The 24005-nt window shown below is 36.4% G+C and overlaps 1 protein-coding gene across 2 annotated transcripts in view; it reads left to right on the top strand.

The window, feature by feature from the left end:
• The window catches only part of LOC102237249 (myosin-10), a 72246-nt gene that overhangs the window by 11351 nt on the left and 36890 nt on the right, over positions 1–24005 (top strand). The window contains exons 3-11 of one of the 2 annotated variants that reach the window (XM_014476130.2): positions 5456–5612; positions 12651–12678; positions 14396–14498; positions 14746–14775; positions 14934–14948; positions 16749–16766; positions 22038–22130; positions 23609–23672; positions 23864–23962. In XM_014476130.2, coding sequence (XP_014331616.1) covers positions 5456–5612; positions 12651–12678; positions 14396–14498; positions 14746–14775; positions 14934–14948; positions 16749–16766; positions 22038–22130; positions 23609–23672; positions 23864–23962 — 607 coding nt within the window. The remainder of the gene's footprint in view (positions 1–5455; positions 5613–12650; positions 12679–14395; positions 14499–14745; positions 14776–14933; positions 14949–16748; positions 16767–22037; positions 22131–23608; positions 23673–23863; positions 23963–24005) is intronic. The other variant, XM_023333540.1, reaches the window with a different exon arrangement.

Here is a 24005-nt window from a genome sequence, read left to right on the forward strand (position 1 = left end):
CAGTGGAAGTCATTGTGTTTATTTAAGTCACATTAAAGCTGCCTCATTTTAGAAACTGGAAGGCACATTTAAATAAAGTTTCATTTCATCTCTAGTTTTTTTTCTATAGTCTTCTATGTGTTTTTCATATTATTCTTTTGGATTCACTGTCAATGTCCCAAGTTTTTGACACCTGTCCCAGTCATTTGAAAACATTTGTGGCCAATTTCCTTATAGTTAGCCTTTTTGTATAAAAGTAAAAATGTAAAAGTGCTCAGAAGGATCATGTTTTCTTTTTTTCCGATACCTTTGATTGAATGTCTTGCTGGTTTCTGCTGAATTTCACTCTAGGTCAAACCAAAATGGTAAAAATAAAAAATGCCAAATGAGTGGAATGACCAGCAGGGAAAGCATCGAACCGTCTTCTTCAGCTTTTTCTGAAAAACTTTACTAATACTAAAAATAATTAGCAGAGTCTTCTTCCCTTTGTAACAACTTCCCCACTGAAGAGTGTTGTGGTTAGTGCAACATGGTAGCTTGATTTGAATCCAGATCAGTAGCTTCTGTTTAAATCTTCCGCAAGTAACATTTGTTTGTTTGGGTTTTTTTACTCAGAAAAACATCCACTTTTCTCAGCAGCCAGACTTGCATAAACTCCTTTTTCAAAAACACTTTATCCTGCATATATATACAGTATATATACACACAGTGGTAAGATGTTTGTCATTTTAATTAAATTATGTTTGGAGTAAGAATCTCAAGATTTAGAGGAATTCAATACTGGATATTTTTGTATGTCTAGCAATGGGTAAAAAAGTGTTAAATGAATCAGATGATTATTTCCTGTTAAGGTCATTTAAAACCCTGTTGGTTTTCTTACACCAGAATAAAATGCTCTAAATCACTGCTTGTTTCCCCACTGACTGAGAGCCCATTTATAAAGCTCAAATTCAGATTTTCAACCAGACTTTTCTTTTCTTTTTAGAGAATTATGAGGCAGTGCTGATATTGTTAAACCTACTAGTAGAGGAGATGTGCCTAGGCCTGTCGCAATAATGACAAATTGAAAAGTGATTTATCCTTTTTCTTTTTTCTCTTGCTCTTTTCTACCAAAACCCGGATGACAGCAGTCTTCAGTCTGGTGTTCTAGTCTCAACTATCTCTCTTTTTGTTTTACAGAGACTGCAGAATTAATTTTATATGTTGTTTTGTTTATTCATTTTTGATATTTAAAATGTCTTCAAGTTCCAGTGTTAAATGTTCATTAGAATTTAAAGTTTATCAATATCTGAGAATCAGTTCTTGCATTATTATGCCAATATTACCTTTATATTTCTTGAAAATGGTTTCAAAACAACAAGATTATTGTTTATCGCAATAACTTCTCATCTTATTGTCCAGTAAAATTTGTTATGATGACAGACGTAGATGAACCCCTCTTGCAATCTTCAACCAGGCAGAGTGCTTTTATGGCTGCCAACTGGTGTCTTGTTGTTGGCGGTGTAAACCGCCAGCTAATCCTCCCAAATACCCCCTGGGGTACGAAGTTAAGGGCAGCCAGCTGAGTCATCCCCCTCCCCACTTCCTGTGGTTACCGCTGGTTCAGTAGATCACAGATCGGTCTGCCTGGCGTTGCGCCCACTATGAGGTTGTCTCTGGAGGGGTTAGAATGAAACGGACCAAAATCAAACTGATGTCACCAGTCAGTCATACTCAGCAGAGTGGAAGTATCTGCAGTATTGGTGGGTATGATGCTACAGGGGGTTGAAGTTTACTTGGCAGATACTGTGGGAGGTTTCAGAGTAACAAATCTGTATCACCAGACAGCTGTACAGAGTCTAAGCATCCGTGCCCATGGAGGAGGGGGTTGATGGCCATCTGGCAACATTTCCCTATCCTTTATAAATATGAGGTTTAACAGCACAAGAACATTGTTATTGATGTGGTTATCTTTTAATTTAAACAGTTTGAACTCAAAAAACACTTTATTTTAGTTTTAATTGTCAGTGTTGCATCAGATTGTTATGTTTTAGCCCTTTAAGGCACATGTGTCAGACTCAAGGGCCGTGGGCCAAATCCGGCCTGCCATAGCTTTTTATGTGCGGCCCTCTAGGTTGTAGACTAAACACTAAGTGTACTTAAATATTATGTTTTCAATCAAATTAATGCAGTTTTTATCTGCTTATTGCCAAATTATATTAATCAGTTTTTCCAGTTTCTTGAGAATTATCGGGGAAATTCATGCAAAATCAACAAATCCTCGCACTTTTTTTGTGCTAATACATACTGTAATTGGGAGTTTATTACAGATTTTTCTACAAAATTGTCAAAAGCTTTCTAATTTGTACTAAGCAGCTCCCTCAGCCTTAATTGATGTCAGATTATAGTCATAGCGAATAGAAAAAGTCACATTTACCATCATAAATAAGCTCAATTACTGCAAATATTTCCAAATTAGACTGAAATGATGTTTAATAATATTATTTAACTTAAAAAATTAATTGATAATTTAACAGTCTGTGAACAGATTTTATTAATACATTCTGGCACAACCGTCCCTTTAAGAGCATTCATGATCTTGATTTGGCCCAAAACAAAAGTGAGTTTGACACCCTGCCTGAAGGCCTAAGTTTCAAATCTCTGCCTGGATAGTTTTGCTTTAAATGCCCTGTGAGTAAATATATTTGCCCATTTCCCCATAACAACTGGAACTTTCAATATCTAGCAGTTATTTATGATTTACTGTCTATTAAAAGAGTGTTTCATCAGATTATACTGAAGTAAAACATGCTCCCCACAAAGATGGGAGTGAAATTACCGTAATAACCCGATTATTGGCTGGAAAGTGCAACTTCTCCCCTTTCAGAAACAGTTAGAATTTTTCAGATAGCGCAAAAATATTGCAGAGTCACAGTACTGGAAAGTTGGCTTGTAAAATTGTGTCATTAGTGACACCCTTGGGCCTATAAGGGCTAACCTAATCAATATTCTGGATTCATTACTCAAGATAATATAGGGTATATTCAGTGTTGACATCAAGTCATATGACAGATGAAAATTGCTAAATCTTTTTCCTGTGTCATGATTTAATGGAGTCCAAAAAGTTTTTCCAAATGGGTTTGTACGCCTTGGGGCCTTTCAGGCTGTCTGACTGCCATGGACAAGATTAGTCAGGGAATGTGTCTAGTGGCCAGGCCAAGCCAAGCACACAAATCAGAAACGCATAAAAACGATCATAAGGAGAAAAATGAGTTTGAGGGGCACAGACAGAAAATCAGGTCTTGTTAGAATAGCTTTTATTTGCAATTGTTGAGTTTTAAAACGAAAGACCAGAGAGAAAAAGATATGTGGACATTTTATGGTTTTTAACTTTCCACGATTATCCATCTAAATTAATCTGTGAGCATCTGCAGCATAGTGAACCCCATGAACTGTCTCAAATTAATGTTTAAACAGCAACAGCAATCTCAGGGATTAACCCTTGTCTGTCTGCTCACAAACTTTAATTAATTAAAGTCACAATCTCCTGTATTCTGTTTCCATTGTCAAAGGTAAAACTTGCTTTAATTTAAAGCAGGAAATCAGGATTTTCTTAAATGAGGAGCGTTGTTATTGCATAGTTGTGTACAAAGAGCAATATATTGCTGCGTGAATATTTCACACATTTAACACAACAGTAATACACATATGCTATAATATCTAAGTAATGCAGATATTTCCATCTTAGAACACCAATAAACAACAAGAAAATAGGATTTAGTTGTTTCACCAGTTTTATGGGACTCAGAAGACCCTGTTCTTTTTCAGAACTAGATTTATGATGTGTGGCACTAGTAGCAATGATGGTATTTGCCTTTATTAAGTGGTACTAAGAAGAAATTTTGCTATCAACAAGCATCATCAGTGTTCACAGTTCATTTGCCCCATGTCCAAGTCTTTAAGGAGAACGTCTTAGTCACGTTCCAAGTCATTTAGGGTTGAATCAACGTCAGATCTTAAGTCTTTAATAGGCTTTTTTCAAGGAAAGAACTCTGTTTCTTGAACTGGTTTGGTTCGGGTGCCTATGAACTTTGGTGCGTTTTTGAGAGCCAGTGCCCATTTCTACCTACCATGCATTGTCAACAGTAGATGTTACAAAGACAAAGACAGTGTAGGAGCAAGATCTGTGTGTTACTTCTTGTTTATCTTCCTTTAATTTAACAATCCACAGACCTTTCAGCTAATCACCAATATAGTTTTCACTCTTACTGCACATAAAACAACAGAGAAGTAGATAACTTCCTATGAGGTAATTCTTGAGATGGCTTGTCTCTGCTTTCCATCACTCGTTACTCCAAAATAAAATCAGCTTCTGACATTCCTCAACAGACTTCATTTAACATTCTTCACTGCCATGCTTGTTTGTCTTTGTTTGGTTGTCAAGATTTTTTCTTCAGCCATTGACCGGTCCATTCGTCTCAGTTCGTGCTGAAAAAATAACTAGCTCAGTTTATGCTGTGGAACCTTTTCTTTTCTATTAAAACATTCGTCAATGGTTTGAAAACACGTTCAGGATCCAGTACAGACTCATAATTGTGTTGGTGGAAAAGAACTTCATGTCCACTCAAAATTCAAAGTTCTTCCAACTCAAGTCGCACATTGCTGTCCCCATCTCTTGCAAAGCCAAACTCTCAGTAAAGTTAAACCAATAAGCACCAATAAACAAAACAGACAATCCCTTCAACTGCCTTTGGTCATACATAATGACCAAAGGCATGGTGGTGCCAACTTCAAAACAGTAGACCGAGAATGAATGCTGATGACCATTGACCTCCACATTGGGAGATCAATGGTCATCTAACCTGTCCCCCAGTTCCAACACCAATAGAAACCCAGTGGGATTTCCTTCAAGATATTTCAGTGACGAGGCTGCTACTTCTACTACTACAAAACAAAAAGCTTAATTAGTAATTATTTGACTGAACAAACCAGTTCCACAGAGTGCTGGAAGGTCCTCATTGTATCTATGAATGCTTGTGTGTCTCAGATCTGCAAAAAATCAGGAGACGCATCTTTGTTTTAATTAAATTTTTTTCTCCTGGCTGTAACTTGATCTTTACAGGGCTAAACCTTAGTTTCTTTTCCGTACTTCTAAGACAGTGGCATTTCAGACCATTTGGGAAACACCAATGTATAACTTGTTTCATTAAAAAAAAACCTACTACATTAGCTTGAATAAATGTCAGATGGATTGTAAATGGAGCTACTTTTGGAACTGCAATATTTTACTCTATTGAGTTTAATTACTTTTATACATCTCGATTTAGATGTTACTATGTATAGAAAAATCACTTAAATCTGTAATTGTCCACCGTTTTCCACAATCCCTGCTGTCTCCTCTTCGATTCACATGAGTAAATATTAAAACTAAGAGATACTATCTGTGACGTTAAACCCACTCTGCAGCCAGTTAATCTATTATCTTATCTTTTTTTAGACATACTCTGGCCTCTTCTGCGTGGTCATTAATCCCTACAAAAACCTGCCCATCTACTCGGAGAACATCATAGAGATGTACCGCGGCAAAAAGCGCCACGAAATGCCTCCTCACATATATGCCATCTCAGAGTCTGCATACAGATGCATGCTACAAGGTAAGTCTGAGTTTATCGCTCTCTGTCCACCAGACTCACAGGAATTACCATCGTAACGCACATTAAATGTCATTGATTGTCAGTGATTTTTAAAGATTTTGTTTCTATAATCTGTTTTTCTTAGCAGAATTAAAGGTAATAATCCATAAACAGGTTTTCTGTATAACATTCGGCTTATCTGAATTATCTTGATTTTTTGTTAACTAACTTTAAAGCCGTAGTGCAGTTTTCATTATCTAGGTCAGGGTTGTCCAATGTGTGGCCAGGGGGCCATTTGTGGCCCGTCAAGTGATTTTGTGTGGCCCCCAATTACAATTAAAAAATGATGCAAATTTAGCCAACAGATGCAGATTGAGAGTTTTAAAATGATCACCAACATAATTTTCTTACAAATTATTTAACTAAACTCCAAGAAAAGGTAAAACCACATTTATCCGGAGACTTTTCCTCAAAAGCCAAAGTTGCTGCACACCAACCAGCTCTTTTTTAAAAATTAAACTTGGCTAAATATAGCAAGTATTTTGAAAGAAAGTGACCCAAATTCTATTATTGTTACTGAAAATACTGTAGTTATTCAATTAAATTTTCAGTTATTCAAAAGAAACTGAAAACCTTTTAAATTAATCACAACATTTCTGAAGTTTTTTTTGTTTTTATTTTTTTAACTAAATGCCTTTATTTTAATACAGCAAACGTGAAAAATCTACAACGGCGTATTGGGGTTGTTATAGAGAAAAAAATAGCACATTGCTGCCAACATTTTTAGATTAATTAAAAAAAGATTTTCTACAAAAAACCTGAAAAATTCAGAGTTTTAGAAATTCAGAAAATTTCAGAATTTTGTCTAGTAAATTTTTTAAATGAGTCACTAAATTTCTGAAGTATTTCAAAGAACTTAAATGTCTCTGTTTTAATACAGCAAACGTACAAAATGTACAATGCCGTATTAGGGTCATTGTAAAGAAAAACAAAAGAGTAAATTTCCACCAAAAACAATCAAATTTTGAGAATAATCTTAGAATCTTTCAAGATTTTTGTGGAAAATTTCTGAGTTTTTGAAATTCAGAAAATGTCAAAAAGAAATTCTACAATTTTTTTTTAAACGAATCACAAAATTTCTGAAGTTTTTGGTGAAAATTTACTCCATCTCATATTTTTTTTATTTTTTTTTGATAATGGTCCTGATACACTGTCATAAAAATCCCTTTCAAGTTTTGGATGTACAATAAATATCGGGCTACATAATTTGCTAAATTTTATTTTGGGGGTTGTTGTTTTTTTTGGTTCGCAACTCGTTTTGGCCCATGTGACAAAAAGTTTGGACATCCCTGATCTAAGTTGATATTTTGTTTGTCATGTTACCAACAGTTGTAGCTAAATGTTTTGTAATATTGTTTTAGATTTCCTTGGAGATAAATATGAATATGTGGTTAAAATGATGAAGTCCTCATTTTAATTGTTGGTGAGGGAAAGTCCAGAGTGAGGGCAATCCAGGCTGAAGGATGTTTTCTAAGATCTGTGGCTGGCAGCTGGCAGGTTTCCAGGCTCTATAAGCAGCGACTGACTAGGATCAGACCAGCAGGAACAGAGAGGGTGACCCCATTGTGCTTGACAATAGATTCATTGTATGATTGTGAGGGCTGAACAGTGGGGGTGGAGACATACTGGACAGTCCTGTCAGTCCTTTAAGGATTTGCTTTCCGCTTGTTGGTGTGCAGAGAAAGATTTTGATCGCATGTTTGCAAGCTGTAGATAGCAGAGTATAATAATCAGCTATAACTGGGCACCACAGATCAGAGATTTTAAGAAAAGATTTAAGTACTACTAAAATTAACAACTTTGAGAAGTGTTTTTTTTATTCGTTTAATCCAGCTGGTTTTATTTGAGAGAATCCTCTATAAACTACAACATATGTTTACTTGTTAATGACACAACGTATTTTTATTTCGGTGCAAACAGTCATATATTACCCATAATTGGATCAGAAGTGTTGCTTTACTTCATTTGTTTTATTTATTTTTTAAATATTTTGGGTATTTTTGATATGTCCTTCATTTTTTATATATTTAATGTTATAGATATTATTATTATTGTTATTTATATTTTTAATGTTATATTTGTTTTATAAATTAAAATTATAACATCTGAGGATTTTTTTTTTAACTTTCTTTCATGCAATTTATTTAATTTAATTATTTTATTTATTTTTTTAAAGATTTCAAATATTTTTTAAGTTAAATTATTTCTTTATTTTAAATCCTAATAACATTTTTAGATAAAAATATTATTTATGGTTATTTGAAACAATAACAAAATGATTTTAAGTAGAGATTTTAAACTTGGCTTGACTTTGGCTTCTTCTACACAATTAGCGAGATAACACAGTTAGCATTATGAAATCTAAACAGCAGTCTCTGTGTATCTTTCAAAGCTTTGAGATTTCCAACATTTGCCAACCTTTCCACATCTTCCCTCGCCAGCACGATCAAATATTGGGTTTGAATTTCATGTCCTGTTAAAAGCGACTTTCTTTTTGTACCTGAAAAATGTTGAAATGACCAAAGCTGCAAAAGTTAGAAATTATAAAGCAGCTTTCACACTAATTCTGAGAATACCTGACTTTGAATCCTCTTGGCATCCTAACTGCAGCATGTTGCTCCCACAACCTGGTTGCACCTCAGTGTGGGGTGTTCACAGATTGAAACATTGAGTTTCTTCCTAATGGATCAGAGACGGTGAAGCAGAAAAATCATCTAAGTCCGGTTTCTTTTTTGCATTTGCTGTTGGCATCTGAACTTTTGTGAAACCGTTCATATAATCCAGCTGGTTTTATTTGAGAGAATCCTCAACTACAACTCCAAGAAACGTTTATTTGTGAGTGATGCAGCATATTTTTGTTTCCGTACATTGAATACAGTCTTCTAACTGCACTAAGCGAACATCTCCAACCTCCCAGACTTGACCAGATTCTCCACTATCTTTCTGATTGTAGCTGAATTAACAGATATGATGTAAAAGGAGGTTTTTATGTTGGAGATTAATGTAGGCCAGCTGCTTTCAGCTGTGCCCTGAGCATTTCAGCAGCCTGGTTAATAAAATGAAATATCCAGCTGCATAGTTAAGCTTTGGAGCATTATTGCCCTTTATCCAAACTGGCAATTAAGTTATTGGAAAGTTTCTGAGTTTGAGATAGTCAGACAAAATCACTGCTGATCAACTTATTTCACCCCGTTGCATAATTCTTGTATCTAAACTCTGAATAATTCATCACATACCTGTGTTATTTATAAGCTTCTTTTGAAAGCTGTCCAGAGTCTGTTTGTTGCTGAACTTTAAGTTTATGAAGTGTGGGACTGAAGCAGATTGCCAAAATCAGTAACAGAAGGGTGACTAACGCTTGCAGAGATCCGATAATTACTGCAGCATTAGAGAGAAGCCTTTTCGCTGCTCAAATAGAAAGTTAAATAAGGTGTTGCCGAACAAAGACGGGGTGAGCAAGGAGACCTCTAGACATCTGTTATGGATTACGTTTCCTGATATGCTCCATAACTGTTCTCAGTGTGCCAACAGTTTTCTTCACTGACGTATGGAAAGCTGACAGTATCATTTGTAGAATTGGAAGCAAATACGTTTTGTTGCTTTGCATCAACATTGGGACCACAGGAGTTTTTAATTCTACGGGTGGGCCGGGTTCAGCAGTGCTTCATTGTCCCAGGTGGAGTTATGAGACAAGCTTTCTTTCTCTCAGTGAACAGAGATAGGGCTCTTTCTTGACTCGTTCCCCTGATGTTCATTTGGGGCATGAGGTCAAGTCCAGTTGGATTCATCTTGTTTCAGTAAGATTTTCTCCAAAGCAGACATCTTTATCCCATAAAGATCTGGACAAAGCAACACAGCCTAAAATTACACAATGCGTTTCATGTGTTTGCAGTTTCTCAGTTTTCCCAGCACTCCTACAAATCTGTGAATAAACAAGCTGAAAAGTTGAAATAGTGCAGGTCACAACCTCACCAAACAACTGGTAATAATTACGTCTGTAAAGTTTGTAGCCTTTTAAATCAAAGCGTAATAAAGCCCTCTTTCAAGCTCAGGCAACTTACAACAGGGGTGCACAGAAATACCAGCCTCAGTTATGGTAGTCTGCACAGGCCGTCGATCTTTTAGCAGTCAGCCTTGTGTGGTACTTAGATGTGAGTGGGAATAGAGCAAAAAGCCGCTCTATGACTTGGATCATATCGTTCCACCAACTCAGCTTTCTGAAGGTGAAATTTTGGGTGAAATGTTCCTAAATGTACATTTCACCAAATGTAAATGCGTTTTAGAGCCGTTCAAATATAATTTATTGTTGCAGTTAACATTATCAAGTTTCTATAAGTAAGTATGACAAAATACACAGATACATATATATATACATATGGAGGACCGGTCTTGCCATAATTATGAATAAATACAAAAATAAATAAATGTCTCACTGAATTAATTAAAGAGTGAAAAAGCAGCAAATAAAATGGCATGCAATTAAGTGCAACAAAATAATAGGAGGAGCTTTATTTAATAATTTATCAATTAAGTAGGTAAAAATGTATATATTTGTTTTGTTCTTTTTTAATTTACATCAATAGCGATTAAACCAGTTTGAATGTTTAAAGTGACAATGAAGCATCTCAAGTCTATTCTAATATGAATTTTTTTTTTTTTATTTGAATGCTTGAGTTAGGACTGTATATACTGATTTGTATATAATCTCCTTTCCGGTTGGCATTTTTATTAATCAGCTTTTTTGGTCAAGTTGCTCCTCTCCTAGCGCTGTAACGATTCCTCGAGTGATTTGAGTACCACGATTATTAAAATTCCTCAAGGAAAATTTATCTGCCTTGAAGCTTTGTTAAATTATGTTTTATTATTTAGCACACCGTGTTCCAGCCGGGTGACTATTTATGTTGCGCAGCGCTCTCACTTCTGCCTCTGAGTTGTTGACGAATGGTAATTGTTAGCAGCATAACATCCAATTTTCAAGTTCGGTTCAGTTAATTGATAATGATAATAAGCATCTTTAAATTGCCTGGTGCAATGCCTGGAATACGGCAGCCTTTCTCCTCCCAGATCTGCTGCAAACAACTGGGAAGAATTTAAGATTTTTGTATAATTTTTGTCCAGGTTAAATTAGAAAGTGAAATATTATGGTTAATTTTCTAAACTACAGTAAAGTAATTGCAGGGATGCACAAATATGAAAATAAAAAATTGAGCTTATGTTGATATCCAATAGTAATACTTCTGTTATGGTACAATTATTCTGATACAATCAGATGTTTACATACATTCATCGTGGATGTCATAAGGTTCTTTAGTCTTCACTGTATTTTAATGGTTTTAATCACCTAACTTTGACTTGACATGAGCAGCTCTGTTTTTCCTAACGTTACAGTGTTTTCTGTTATAGTTTTACTGGAAACCAGTGGTCAAAAGCAGGAAGCCTGCATTATTCCTAATGGGCCGTCCAGCTGTGTCCTCTGTCCCTTAACTGTCCAACAGTTGACTCCATAGGAACACAGTCAGCACTTTTAGGGACGTTGTCTCTGGCAGAACAGTGCAGCCTTGGACACAACAAAACGATTTAACATATTTACAGCACTGGTTAAACAGACTTTTCAGCTTATCTCCCACAAGGCCAAAATGACCTCGGAGCAGCTCAGTTAATGGGATTTTTATTTATTTTGTATTTTGCATTAAGCATTTTATTATGTTTAAAGTAGAGATGCGCCAATCCTATTTTAATATCTATATCAGTACCAATAATGAATAAAATTCTAGATTGGGTATGAGTGACGATGTATTTATTATGCATCATATTTAAAAGTCATAATTGCACTTTCTGAACATTTTGAGAGGTTTGTTGGAGTTTTTCTTTATGTGTTTGACTGAGGTGGTCAACCTATTGTTTTAATCAGTTACTTTATTATTTATTTAGGGCGGTTTGGATGGTGGGGGAGACGAACGAATGTAAGATTGGGGGAGGAGGGGAGGAAATAAACCAGGGGACAGACGAACACAAGTCCGGGGACTGGTAGACCAGGGACGAAAGTAAGAACGGGGTGGAGCAATACGGGATATTTACGCCACCTTCGTTCGTCACACTCTGAAACTCATCTACCAGCCATGTACCGCCAAGATGATTTCCGCCACCCGTTTGTTGAGACCGGGACGTTATGAAATTTATTGTGTAATAATAATTATTGTATTGTATTATTGTTCATCCGTAAAGCTACACTTACTCTGTAAGCATCAACTACTCAGCCACTCGCCGTGTTCAGTCTATCTGCTTACCTGTATAAATTCTCCTGCAGCGCTCTTCCCGCCTTTCGCTCTCGCTTGACAAAAATCAACAGTTTATTTTCCACTTTTATAACAAATGTTCTTGCTGAGAGTAAAAAAGAACCATAAATGAGTTGAAGTGAAGAAACTTGTTGACTTTCCTAAGCCGTTGACTTCCTGCTCAGCCGACCATGTGACTGGACAGCAGGCGCCTGTCCCTGTGGGAGCGCTGATATGAAGACAAAGTACTGTTTTGCTATGATTTAATCGCCATTAATTTTCCCTACATGGCCCCGCAGCAACTGTCTCTTTCAGAGTTCACTGCATACTCTGAACTGGAACAGCATGGAAGTGACATGAATATTACTTGTGGAGACAAGAACTGTGATGTGTTGGTGTGTGTATAGTGGGGCTGAATGTTAACCTGTGCTGTCATCATCCTTCACTAATGGCTACAAAATGAGAACCAGATTGAGCTTTTTGAACTTTTTTTCCTGTCGTTTTACTGTGGAGGCTGTTGTATGTTCATACATTGTTTTATTTCTGTCTCATTAATAATGTTGTTTGTTCTTGCCAAGAGATGGATGGAAAACAAAACTATATTTTAATGCCTACTTAAGTAAAATAGCTCAAATTATTGTGCAGTTTAACAATAATTTATGCGTGAATTATAAATTTGTCATGTAAAATGGAGTTAAATTAGTTTTCTTTTTTTGTTGCACAGATCGAGAGGACCAGTCCATTCTTTGCACGTGAGTAAACATTGAACATAATTTTCCTATTATATTTTTTTTGCCTCAAACGAATTATACAGACAGGTATAAAAAATCATTTGTTAACTGTTGTTCAAGTCCCCAAGGTTTATTTGTTAGATCTCTGTAAATTTAACCTCTTACTTTGAGTTGATATTATTTTAAGGTGCATTCACAGTTTTAACTGAACTCCGGTTCGGATGCCTAGAAAGTTTGGTGTATTTGGGGAGATTCGAGAGTGCAATCAAACTGTGACGCGGACCAAAAAAGCGAACTCTGGACTGCCTGAAACGCTAGGTCTTGGTTCGGTTGAAATGAACTCTGGTGCGGTTCAAAAGCATATGTGAATGCCAGACATCTACGGAAGTAGACTAAAGTGCAGGGCATTCTGGGTAAAAACAACCAAAACAAATGTGTGTGTCTAGCTTTTATGGAAGAAATGGCTTTTGACAAAAGACAAATCCTACAACTGCTAAATTTTAGGAGTGCACCGATCGCAGTTTTCTGGCCGATCGCCAATTACCGATCTTTAAAAAGCCTGACCTGACGATTCAGATTTTGGCTGATACCAATTTTTTTGGTCTGAAATGTTGCAGTGGTTTATTTTTAAACCTTTAGAAAGGTAGATAAGATCGTCTTCCCATGTAAATCAGTGTACTGGTACTAAATTTAGAAAAAAAAAACTTGTTTTGCTATTAAAAGTTTTTGTGCGAGGATATGTAGGTATTGAAATTAGTGTATTTTGCAAAACTGCAATGGAAACACCTTTTTAGCATCACACTAGTCATGTGATCAACAGCAGGATATTACTACTGACTGAAAGCGACAAAGACGACATGAAATGGTAGGACGATCAGGGCGCAGTGTGTTTTTAGTGAACAAACTCTTGAACAAACTTATTTACTGAATTTCTTATTTAATAGAAACACCACAATTGCAAAAATTTTATCTAAGCAGTACATCGACAAAGTTTTGCACACATTTGTAATGGAAGCTAGTATCATGTACATCATGCACACTGCAGAGTTGAATTTAAAACAAAGATTGCACAGATGAAGACTTCCCCACCGACATGTGGAAACTGCTATAAAACACCAACTATTATCCCCACAAACCAAGAGCAGTACTTGTTTGTAAGGCATAAACAAAAGCTTTTAGAAATTTTACAGCCTGCAGTCAAAAATCCAAAGAGGTGATCTCCCTATAATTACAATCTCTTCACACTGCAGCTCTCATTCTCCCACTTTGGCCACATCACTCTTGACAAGTGGAAGCCAAACAATATCTAGCACATAGTTGGCGTATGCAAATGTGCACTGTCTGTAAAACCTCGGTTATGCGTTAAATCTAAGCCGTCGTGTCAAAGATTCTGGATTTGATGATCTTGGGAACATTTTTCAGCCTTTTTCCTAAGCTAGTGTAACTCTGTGGCAAAGCAGTGAGAAGCATGCCAGAATCCTCAGCTGCAAACCTGGAAAATGTTGGAAAAATATTGCAGAGAAAGACAGAGATGGTAGCTGAGATCACGTCTCTGCTTCTCTACCTTAAGGGAGGACAAAGTAATTAACCATGAAGTCAGAAAGTGTGTGAATAAAACCTGCAGTGATTTACAGATCTGATGTGTTATCATCGCCTAGTGGCCACATCTGTTGATGTGGAGAGTTCAGAGTCGTGGAGATGCCGGTTTTTCTATCAGCTGTCTTCCTGTGCCTTGCAGAGGCGAGTCGGGAGCTGGTAAGACAGAAAACACAAAGAAGGTCATCCAGTACCTCGCACATGTTGCTTCCTCCCACAAAGGAAGAAGAGACCACAACATTCCTGTGAGTATTCACTCAAAGCTGCTAAATATCACTCACTAAAACGCAATAATACTGCGGAAAAATTAGACATAATTGTCAGTTTTACAACAGAAGACCATTGTTGCAAGTGAAAATTACTCTCTGTAAATAATGTTGCCAAAATAGGATGTGGGTCACGTAATCCAGCTATAAAGGAGACACTCAACTACTTTGTGTGCTGAATATTTGTACTTCATTTAACAATTTATATATTTTTTAATTGCAACAGCCAGAATCCCCCAAACCAGTGAAACTACAGGCAAGTTCCCCTTTTTTTTCCTTTCACACCCTGTTCATTTGCATGCATCTCTAGCATTGTCCTTTCAAATAAAACTAATTCTCTCAACTTGATGATTTTAAATGCTTGTAATAAAATCTGAAACGTTTATTAGAATTTATTCTGTCTTTCTTTGTCAGGCGCAAAATGCAGTTGTAAGTAAAAGTTAAAAGTCTTTTAATCATTCACATGTTGTGTTTTGCTCACCTCAAATAAGCCGATGTGCATGTCACAGTTTGGCCACTTGTAAAGCCTTAGCTGTCATCTTGTGCTTTGTGGTTACAGTTAGTTAAACCTGTATTTAAGTATTTCTTTTTAACCATTTAACACACCAAACTAGCTTAAAGCATGATCTAGTTGAAGTTGTTACATTCTGTATAGTTGAGTAAAAAAAAAAACTTGAAAATAAATGGTGTCTTTTATTGCAGCAGCATAATCTCACCCTGAAAAACTTGAATTTAAGTGGATTTAAAAGTAGATTTTGAGGTTTGTGAAGCATTTCTGTGTTGCTTTGCTCACTTTTTTTAAGATAGACAAAAAAAACCCCCCAATTTTTAAAATGTTATTTATAAGAATTCAGACTCATATGTGTTTTAATAACAGAAGAAAAAGAAACAGGCCCTCCACTTCAACATTTCCATCCTTTGTTTTACACCAAGAAAAAAAACTCAACATATATTTTTAAATTTATTTATTTAGAATATGCAAATAATACCTGGCTTCCCACTTGCCAGGTATAGCAAGTGAGATGTGTGCATCAGGCACACACCTACATTTATTTAAACCTCTTTATTTATATATTGTAGTACATGTCAACAAGCCAATTTAAAATGACAAAAACATCAAACAAGCAAGAAACGGTGCATTGGCAGTGGCAAAATAAAAATAAGTAAAGAAAAGTGGCTAACACACCCAGTGTTTCGGCTGTTTTGCAGTTTTCTGGAAGTATATTCCAGATTAACGGAGCATAAAACCTGAATGCTGCTGCTTAGTGTTTGTTTCTGACTCTGGAAATGCAAAGTAAACTTGTGAAAATGCTGTAATTAATGCAAATAAATATAAACTGCACGTATGACAAGGTTTCCCCCAGAAAACTTGCTAAGCCCGGTGGCTGGGCACTAGAGCAAGCATTCTTCCAGCGGCTTGACGTGTTTTTGAGTTAAAAAAATGTCTAAAGTTGACAGAAAGTTTTAAAATGTCACTTGACAATTGTGTTATTGAAAGATTAGTACCTGAACACCAACTATAAAGTCTTAAAAATTCAGACATTTTAAAAATACTTACATAAATAAGCAGTGCTTATTTAGACTGGTGGGGGCACAAGTAAAGCCTGGTGGCCCGCCAGGCTTATAAAACACTGGGGGAGACCCTGGATGAGATTCTCATAATGATGTTGTCAGATTAATCCTTCAATCCAGGAAATGTTCTTCAGGTGTTGTTATACTTACAAATTGAAAACATTACAACTTACATTTAGAGGGACAGTTATGGGGACCAATTATCTGTGATAGTTTCCTTTACCTAGGATTTGTTTCCTTACTGACTGAATGTACTAAATTATTTTTTTCTAATATTTTCAGAGTGAGATTAAGCTGCTGTTATAATCAGGAACTTGCTTGAACGGTTTTACTCTTTCTGCAGTAGTTGTCTTTAACAACTAGCATCGCAGTACATGTGCGTAGTACCATGTACTTGGTTCTTAGTACATGGTACCAGCGTCTAACCAGCCGGCCTGTGGGTGTCAAGAATCAGAATAACACACCGCTTAGTTTTCTAACTAAACCTGCTGCTAATTCCATTCCGAGACGGCTGTAGGTTGTTCATAGATGTTAAGCTGTCATTTCAGAAATGTTCTGCTGTAACTACAAATTCACTTGTACCTACAACATGAATACATTTGACTATTTTCATATATTTTGTTGTTTTTAACAACTGAATGTCCTCATACCCTACAGAGTGGATCCCTGTTTTATGTGAGTAATATTTAGTTTCTCGGCTCTCTTAGAAAATATGAAAGGAGTGCTCTCCTCACTTTGCTGCTGCCTGCTTGATACACCAACTCTTTATTAAATGTAAGAAATGTTTTAGACTGTACAACTGGATGCTTTCTACCCACCCTACCTCCATGCATCTGCTCTGTTTAGAGGGAAATTCTATGTTGCATGCATTGCTTAAATCCTATAAGTACTTCTTCCAGTTATTTTACATCTTATTTTTCCAATGTTTGGGTAACTTCTGTTGCAGAAACAAACAAATACTTGAAGCAAAAAGATTTGTTTGGGATTTTTCTACTAGATTTTTGACCCATTTATTCTCTATTGATGTTTTTGTCAACAGAGTAAACCTTCCTAATCTTGTTGAGAATCACTGGATCCCAGCTGTCCATCTTAATGCAAACAGACCAACGACAAAGCAACCATTGATACACTTAAATCAGTAAAAAAAAACACACAAAAAAACCCTCAAATACATGCAGGGAAATACATACACAGACCAGAACCAGCAACTCTCTTGGTGTGAAGTAATAGTACTTATAGTGGCACCAGGGCAATGCAACAGCTTGGTTAATCTTTCATTTAGGGCAGGCTCAGATCCAGTCAACAATCAGACCAGGAACAATATCTGGTTTCCAAAAAGAAGATACGATTTTAACAGTAGTTTGAGGAAAATTATGAATGAAATGTTTATGTTTTTACAAACAGTGTAAAGAAATTATTTTCTAATCAGTGTCAAATAAATCTGTCCAGCAGTGGTGGGCATCGCTAATTTAAGAAATTAGTTCCACTAATGCTAAAGCGCTACACCAACATGGTATGTAGCAGAAGCTAACGCTAAAGCGCTACACCAACATGGTATGTAGCAGAAGCTAACGCTAAAGCGCTAACTTCATTTGAAATTATATCTACAACTACAGCCCTCGAGACCCTAAACAAAGAGTTTATGTTTATATTTTGTTCGCTGTTTTATTTTGATCCTGTATGTTTGCTTGCTGCGTAAACAGTCAACAGTCTTTAGCGCTAATTTCCTTTAACGCTTTATAATTTATCCAGAAAAACAAAGTCGGGGGAAGCTAAATGCGCTAAACATTTTTAAAGTTAGGAAAAGCTCTAGATGAAAATTTAGCTCTGCTATTAGCGTAGAAGCGGAAGTGCTCCTACCACTGCAGAAAATACAGTTTTTTTATTTTCACATATCAAGTAAAGGTTTCATATAGAATATATGGTTAGTGTAGAATTAGCCAGTTGAGTTTAAAATAGTGAAAATATTCAAAAGGTGAATTAGAGAAAGTCAAATGCTGTTCAGACTCCCTTCAGCTTAGTGTCAATGGGAAGCGCTGCAACAGATTTCTGTTTTAGTGCCATTAGCGGCTAACAATTACCCAGTTGCCTTCTATTGTTCCAAAACCCAAGATTTTCTATAATGGCCGTCGGTGTTCGGTTCTTATACACACTTCTGACTTGATTGTTTGAAAAAATATATAATTTTTTTTTTCAAAAATATAAACGGAGCAATTTCTAAAAATATCTTACAACCTAGTTAAAAATTAAAGTTAACTTAATCCGATGTTTCAAATTCAAAAAGTGGTAAAAAAACCCAACTAATTTACAAAAACCTCCCGTCATCACACCGGACATTCGCCAAACAAAAGACCTCCACCAAACACCTGGTTTAACCCTAACCCTCGGAGGGGCTAAAAGTTACTAAAGTCATCTAAACAATTTCAAATATAAAAATTCATTACAAATTTTGATTTTGAATTAACTTAACTATATTCCAAAGAAAACCTAAACTGATAGAAATTACAATTTACAAAATCTAACACAAATGGCCACAACAATTACCATCAGCAATTTAAAACTAATGGAGGCTGATTGAAGTGTTGCTGGACATCTCAACATAATGTCGTTATTGGGTTTTTCTGGTCTGCAAAGAGGAGAACTTGGGACCTACTTACATTCTTCCTTCAAAATAAGAGTCTCATGCATACAATATCTGCATAGTCGGCTAATATTGAATAATTTCCAGGTCAGATTTTAAGAGTATAATCTTACTTTCCCAGATTTAATCACATGGAAAATGTAGTTACTCATGTTGAAAACAAATATTGTGTAGTTTTAATTATGTGGTACCACAAGATTTTGTTATCACGTTCTACAACTTAAAAAATTTCACTTTATAAACAAAAACAATAATTTTGTAAAAGTTTTTAGGTATGATTGTTAATGTACACAGCTAAATCCTGTAGACTTTTAGAGCACACTGATTTTAAGCGAAGGGATTTGGCGGTTCTCACATCACCACCTCTTAATCGCTCAACTGGGCAACTCAAGCAGAACCTTTTTGGACTTCTCCAACATCCAAGAATCTGCCACAAATGAGTTTCCCACATGGCCAGGTTCCTGCCCAGTGCTCCTATTTTCTTTGCTTCTGGAAAAAAAAGAAGAAAACTTGGCATATTTGTTGGGCCTCTGAAGCAGATGTTGAGCACTGCGAATGCAAACACAACTCGGCTCTTCCTCAGAAGATTTGCTGGGACAGTTGTGACTGATCCTCTTTGAGTCGCCTAAATCTGTCCCCAAGTCTTTCCCCACAGCTTGCCAAGCAGCCCGCTTTTTAAAAGGAGACCCACTTGTAGCAGTTTAAGGAGAAAAATGCTTAAACTGAAGGAAATGAAGAGACTTCTTAACAGATGGGACCTTTTTGTGGTGGTCTCTGTTCCTGTCATATTGACTTTTTACTATTCGTTAAAATTGATGCTGAATTTTGACCTAATGCATAATGGAAGTGGAAGCCTGTTTAAATGTGACCTTTGTTTGGTCCAAACAGATGAATAAAGATTGTCAGGTAAGGTTTTTCACCATCAGGCTGAACCCCAGACCTGTGTTTGTGTAAAAACAAACTCCTCTGGTTTGAATTATCGGTCCCCTGTGGGCCGTACAGCTGCTCCAGTGGAGGGCTGCTACATTCCAGCTGCTCACAATTTCACCCAAAAGCAGTTCTTCACACTCATTGGTCAAATGCAGCATTAAATGTCTCGCATCCCAAGTGAGATGCTGATTCCTCAGTTCCCCTCTCATGGAAAACGGCTTACTCAACCCTTCAGTGCGTGGAGATATTTCTGTCTGAGTGGGAGACAGTTTCTTTTGCCACAAACTGTTTTCCTCTCGGCCATTTTGGGTTCTCTGGCCATGACAAAGTCCGCAGCGAGGTTTAGATGGAAGCGTAGAGGAAACACCTGTCAAAACATCACCGTAAATCTGTTATTTATTTTTTTTAGCTTTTCTTATGTGGGCAACATCAATAAAAACACTGAACTGTTTCTGCTCCTCTCTGTTTAATGTGGGCGTTATCTGCTTTTATCGCAGCAGAAGTTTTAAATTCAATTTTAATGTTTAGAGATTTTTCTTTAACTACATTCTGCTGCAAAACAGGGAGTTTAGGTTAATTTCACCTGTATATAATGCCAACCTAGAAGGAATGCAAGTAAAAAGTTAGAATTTTTAAAAACAATCTACATTTTTTTAGGGGTGCAGCGATTTATCGGTCAGGTGATTTATCTGTGTTGATTTCCTTAACTTTGGGAGATCGGTTATCATCTGATTTTTACACGTGACACCGATGTTATCTATGCTGGAGAAGTTCTAAAAATCAGCTACTGTCCTGCTTGATTGACAGTCCGGCCCACCCGGTCATCTCTGTACGTTTGCAGTTAACAATAATCACCAGGCTTTTGCCAATTCAGCAACTTTCTTGCTGTATTGACCAACATTTCAGGCAAAAATAATCCAAAATCGGTTATCGGCAGGTTAGGCTTTTTAAAAGATCGATAATCGGTGATTGGCCAGAAAACTGCAATTGATGCATGCCTATTTTTTTTTAACTAAATGGGCTCGCAACAAAATGTGAAAAAGCGTTTTGTTTCCATGACTGAATGTTTAGGTATAGATATATTTAATATTCATCCAAATGGCCCACTGGTGCTTAATATTAAGATAAAACCACCCATTAAAAGACATAAAGTTTGTCTGCATTTGATTAGAAACTCTTAAAATGTAAAAAAAAAAATTTAACACCTTTTCACGTTGATGTAATTTGGTCCTACTCAAAGAAAATTGATTTGATTTAACTGATAAAATAATATTTAAGCACACAACTGTTAGCTAACAGTTAATTTGTGTGTCCCTCAAGACATGAGAGGGCCACATAAATAGTTCTGATGGTCCGGATCTGGCCCGCAGGCCTTCTGTTTGACACTTTTGTTTTATACTCTTAGTGTTGTGGAAATTTGCCTATGCAGACACAGACTGAAAACGGATCAGCTTCTACTAAATGTGACTAAAGAACCAGATGCTGCTTTGGAGCCTTTGGCCCGGACAGAGCTGTAAAAAGTTAAAACCAGCATAAATATGTCCTGCAAGTGAAGATTGTAAAAGTTACCTCTGAAGATTCTTTTTCACCTAATCATCTTTTTTAAGTCATAAATCAATGCTTCCATCTATTATTGTCTGTGGTCGGATTACAGGGGAATCCCATATCATAAACCATAGCGGCAAAATACATTTTTTATTTTCATCATCATCAATTTATTATTATTTTTTGCCTTTGCAATTTCCAGATTTTTCCCCCCACTGTTTTTGGTTTTTGATGAGACAAAAAGTTCTTCATATTTTCACTTTTTGACACTACATTTAAATACCAGACAAAGAAAAAATATACATTTAAAATTTGTTTTGATTCCAGACAATTTAGTTTACGTTTGTCATTTTATATTACTAAATTAGAAAATTTAATACATTTTCTATCCATACATGATCTTCGGGTCAAATACAGCGGCCCAGGGAATCTAAAGGCTTTTTAAAAAGTGTTTAATTTAATTTTATTTTTTTAAACTTTTTATATAAAATTTATATTAAAAATTCTTCCACTTTTTTTTGGAAAAATTGTAGGAGATTTTTGTCATTGCTTGCAAAACCTGAACATAAGCAAAGGTTAATAGAAACATTTATTTGATCCTCTGTTGGCTTTTTCTAACAGTTTTTCTCCAGAGGTTTAATTGTGATGCTCGCTTTGCCATTTTCCCTCAGCTTTGTTCTTTTCGCCTCCATTTCTATAGATTTTGTGAAATCTGCTGCATGATTGTTTTCCACCTGTCTGTGAACCTCAGTTTGTCATCGCTTTCTGCTCACCTCACACACCCCTTGGTAACTGAACGCTGTCTGTGTGTGGTTTTGTGTGTTTGTCAGGGTGAACTGGAACGCCAGCTTCTTCAGGCCAACCCCATCCTGGAGTCTTTTGGCAACGCAAAGACTGTGAAAAACGACAACTCGTCACGTTTTGTGAGTTGAGCCAGGCAGAAACCATCAAGTCTAATATAACTGTCATAAGGTCTTTTGGTGCATTAAAATAAGTCCAGTTTGAAGAGTTTTATATTTGTGCAAACAATGCAATTCAGTAAGATGGCCTACTTCATCATACCATAAAGTATCTATCAAGTGAAATAATATAATACACCAAGACAGAGAGGTGGGAATGAATTGGAAGTGCATAATGACTAAATGGGATAAAATTATGACTTTCTTCCTAAAAGAAAGTGGCATCACATCAGATGTTGATACCAGCAGCAGTGTTGTTAATTACAATCTAAGCTTTGGACATAGAACCTGGCAGAAGTGTTTTTGTGTCCGGTGAACTTCACGTGACGTTTTGACTGTTAGGCTACGTTCACACTTAATTGGTCGTTAATGCTAATAAAATGCGACCACTTCTCTGTGAACGGTTTAGCGTGGATCGCGGCTCATTTGTCTCTTCTAGCCCTGATTTTGAAGTACAATTTTGTTTACAAAGACTTGTTTCTGTTGTTTTTATTTATTTAAAATGTCTTCCAGTTACATTTTAAATATTCATTAGAATTTATTTATCGTCGAAAATGTGTGCTTGTATTATGGCATTACCACAATATTAACTGAAATGGACTCAAAACAACAATATAATTTATCCCAAAAACTTCTGGGACAATTTATCGCTCAGCAAAATCTGTTGTTGTGACATGAGTAGCATTGACCGAAACTTCTGCAGAGAAGTCTGTTTGGATGCGTAGTCGGTACTAGGAGCTGTGGGATTGTGATGTGATCCACTTTGGCGACGCAGACTTCTTTTCAAAATTTCATAATTATAATTTTCAGCCACTGTTTATGTCTGGATTTAGAGGGCCTGCCTTCTTCTGTTGCAGAAATGTCACGCATGTCTCAATGACATAAAAGTCGAATAAAACGCCACATCCCCGTTCGGACTGCAGACGCTTTCAAACCCATTGGATACGCATCTGATTTAGTTCCACACATGGAAGCGGCACAAATCTGATTTTTTTCTTGCCGAAAATATCAGAATTGGGCTGTTCAGGCTGCCGTAGAAAAGTTGAATATGGGTCGCATGTGGACAAAAAAAAAAAAAGCAGGTTGCATTTTCCTGCTGTGTGAACGTAGCTTCAGGTGCGATGGGAACTGCCTGATAACGCTTCCAGTTCCACCACATATTTCCCCTAAAGGCATCTGTAGATGTATCTACAGATGCATCACTGACAATCAGATCAAGTTGCTGTTTTTGCAGAATATTTCCAAAATAAAACAATTACTTTGTTAGTATGTGGAGTAATACATCTTATACTATTTATCATGCTTCCACTGCATTATCGGTACTGGGGGATTATGTTTGTGATTTTGTGTCCATTGCACAGGAAACACTTTTTATAGTGTAGGTGTCAGGGATTGATTGATTTGTTTTTGTTTTAACATGAATCTTGTGTTAATCTCTGCAGGGGAAATTCATTCGCATTAACTTTGATGTTGCCGGGTACATCGTGGGTGCCAACATCGAAACTTGTATCCTGTGTTCTGGAAATAAGCATCTATCAATTCATCTAACAATATTTGTTTTGGTTGCTCTGAGGAATTCATACTTTTATACCTTTCTGAGCTTTGGCTCTGACCTCATTATAAGTCAGTCACAGAACGTTTTGGTTGTTTCGTACTGGAATTAAAAGGATTTACTGTTCCTGACTGTTCTGCGTCAGACTTGCTGGAGAAATCCAGAGCGATTCGTCAAGCCAAAGATGAACGCACCTTCCACATTTTTTACCAGCTGCTGGCAGGAGCTGGAGAGCATCTCAGATGTGAGTAAGAAGAGAGTGGAAAAATTAGTAAGAAGTGAAAATA

This window comes from Xiphophorus maculatus, chromosome 5 (assembly GCF_002775205.1).
Source record: "Xiphophorus maculatus strain JP 163 A chromosome 5, X_maculatus-5.0-male, whole genome shotgun sequence".
NCBI classification, from domain to species: Eukaryota; Metazoa; Chordata; class Actinopteri; order Cyprinodontiformes; family Poeciliidae; genus Xiphophorus; species Xiphophorus maculatus.